Here is a 2,783-nt window from a genome sequence, read left to right as displayed (position 1 = left end):
TGAAAGGAATAAATGTGAATTCATTTAATATAAATACTAAAATTGTGAAAATGTGGGATATTAGTTTGCAAATAGCGAAAGATTCCGTACTAAGTTTGAGAGAAAGGAGAAGAGAAATTTACAAAAGTAGACACGGTTGCACGGGCAGAGGGTGTGTCAGTGTCACCCTAAACCCCATTCACCGAACCCATCTGGAATAATTCAAACTTTGCAACAACGTTTCATGAGTAACTATGAACTAACCATCAAACCTAAATATCCTTCTACGGTTTCTACTTGCATCTGAATTTGTGTACTCCTTTGATCCACCCAATGCTCCATTGCTTCAACTCCTCTCAAATTCAGAGAAAGCACCTTCGTATGCCGCCCCCTTCACCTTCCACGAATGCTACATCTCCAGCTTGTAAGCCAATCGCCATTCATCAATGCTCCTCATTTGATGTTCATCAAGTGGTGGAACCGTCGTCTTTTCTATGAGATCCAAAATCCTCCCTGTTTTCCCCAGAATGTAAGCGGCTTCTCTCACGCTCCTCTCTCGTTTTTCAATCACAAAGTTTGCACATTTTGTTGATATCACTTTCTCCAAATTTGTCATGCACGCTCCCATTATGCCAGAAATCATTGCTTCCATTTCTAAGAACAATTGTTCGTTTGTATACCTGTATTTCTTTTCGTACTTCAGCAGCATCGATTCGCTTATTCTGTACATACAGTTCGTAGCCAATATCTTGATTGGCCATTTTGAAGTACTTAGTTTCAAGCATAGATGTTGATTAGTAGTCTTCTCCTCTGTGTACATTTTCTTTGCTTCATCTGAAAACTGTTGGAAAACTTCGTTTGGGGTTTCTTTATGATGTGAAATTTTGTGGAGGTCTATGTCTAGCCATTGATTGTGGAGATCAATTCCTAGCCAAACCATTTCTGCTGCTTTTTTTAGGTTTATGAAATTCCCTTCCATGTCGAAGCAATCTTCGATGAGTCTTATGTATCGGAGGCCTTCATTTACTGCGGTCACCAAATGTTTGATTAAATGACGTCTTATATTTGGAAGAGAAATTGCTATGGCTGTTAATGTCACCACAGGAAGCGCCCAGCAATTTTGGGGCTCTTTGGAATCTAGACATGGAACTTGATGGTTATCAAACTCTGCCACTCCCCTGAAACCTCGTGATATGATCGTTCCTTCCAATAGGTGAATGAGAATCTTAGGTTTTTTCTTCTTCCCTTTCTGAATCCAATGATGTACGGCATGATAATTATTTGTTACCATCACGTGAACCAGATCATCTTCACCTTCAAGATACAGAACGAAACGACTTAGATCTAGCTTCGAATCAGCATCATCTTCTGACCCTGAATTGCTGAGAGGAATGGTGCTGTTAAACCACAGCCTGTTTTTCAAACTCTTGAAAAGGTCACAGCATGAGAAGATTCCTCTGAAAAAGAAAATGGAAATAAGTCGAATCACTTTGCTTATGAACACTATTACTGTTTGTAGGATGATACATGCATCCAGAAATGTGTTTCTTGCATTATGAGCAAGCTTTCTGCATCTTCTATTTTTAACTCTGATAGTTAATGGAGACTCTTTCATCTCTACTAGATATCGAATCCAGTAGTATTCTAATTTGAATTCCTTCTTGTAACCTCCATTTCTCAGGTTTGGACACCTGAATTTTATAGCTGTAAACCATCTGATTGCCGGGGCGACAGTCCCCACTACAACTGCTACGCACTGTATAACGAGGATAAAAGTGATTGACCATTTATAATCAGACTGGCCGTTGCAGAACTTCAATGATCTCTTCATCAAGTAGGATGTAAGAATAGCCTCTGCTAAAATTGCAGCGCTAAGAAGACTGATTGCCCCAGAAGCAGTACATGTGGCGGATCGGCCCATCACAAACTGGGGGCTGGTTGTTTGAGACATCATCCAATATTTCATCAAATCCACTTTGAGTCTTTCGATGACTGGTTTGTCTCCTTTTCCATTTGCTGCACACTCTTTTGATGCTAATTCATGTCTTACGCAATACTTCATTTCCAGGTAGCTCTTAGTTGATGGAACAACTGAAGCAGAAAAACTCAAGATACCAAGTAAAACAAGCATCGAGATTAGAATAGAAACGTGCTCTTTCATATAAACGTAGATCACTCCAGTACCAATCTCCATACCGACGTTTACGATGAGGGTAATAACAAGAATCCCTAGAGCCATAACGTTCATAAAGATTTCTTGATTTTCCATAGACCCAAGAGAAGGCATACAATTAGCCATGATGGTGCACATCAGCACAGCACTACTTAGCTTTGCAAGCTGATCCTCTCTGCCAGGCATGGAGGTATTGAGATCCACACAAAGCTTGATTGCCACAGCTATCAGGGTTAGGGAAGTAGAGTTAAGAGTGAAGAACTTACAGGGAAACCAGAATTTTCTGTGGCCGATGCCGTGGATGAGATCAGCAGCCATCGCTAAGAGGCAGACCAAAGAGGCTGCAGCTATGTAGATTCCAATCCATGGCAAAGGCTCGCTGTACTTGGCATCATTCAGGTACCCATCATTGTTGCAACCAACTACTCCCATCTCTCTCCTGTTCTGCTTGTAGTTGTGTGTCTAAATTCTTTTATCCAAATTTTGTGCTATATATTGAAGAAGTGGTTTCTTTCTCAATCTCAAGTCTTGAAAATGGAGGGACTTCATTGACTGGTTCAAATGGGTTAGGATGGACATTTCCCTATTTATTATGGATGGTCAAAGTGGGGCCAATAGGAGGAAATTACAA

General features: G+C 40.5%; 1 protein-coding gene across 2 annotated transcripts; it reads right to left on the bottom strand.

The window, feature by feature from the left end:
• On the bottom strand, nt 1-2,783 carry LOC101215296. Of its 2 annotated transcripts, XM_031884246.1 has the most exons (2): nt 2,419-2,778; nt 1-2,327 (listed from the first exon to the last, which is right to left on the bottom strand). In XM_031884246.1, exon 2 carries the CDS (start codon nt 2,288-2,290, stop codon nt 389-391), a length of 1,902 nt encoding a protein of 633 aa, XP_031740106.1. In that variant the 5' UTR covers nt 2,291-2,327; nt 2,419-2,778; the 3' UTR covers nt 1-388. The 2 variants fall into 2 exon arrangements, with proteins under 2 accessions (XP_031740106.1, XP_004144315.1); XM_004144267.3 differs by having other exon boundaries at nt 1-2,783.

Source organism: Cucumis sativus, chromosome 4 (assembly GCF_000004075.3).
Source record: "Cucumis sativus cultivar 9930 chromosome 4, Cucumber_9930_V3, whole genome shotgun sequence".
NCBI classification, from domain to species: domain Eukaryota; kingdom Viridiplantae; phylum Streptophyta; class Magnoliopsida; order Cucurbitales; family Cucurbitaceae; genus Cucumis; species Cucumis sativus.
The sequence above is the reverse complement of the archived record's forward strand: the minus strand, read 5'-3'. Positions and strand labels throughout refer to the sequence as shown.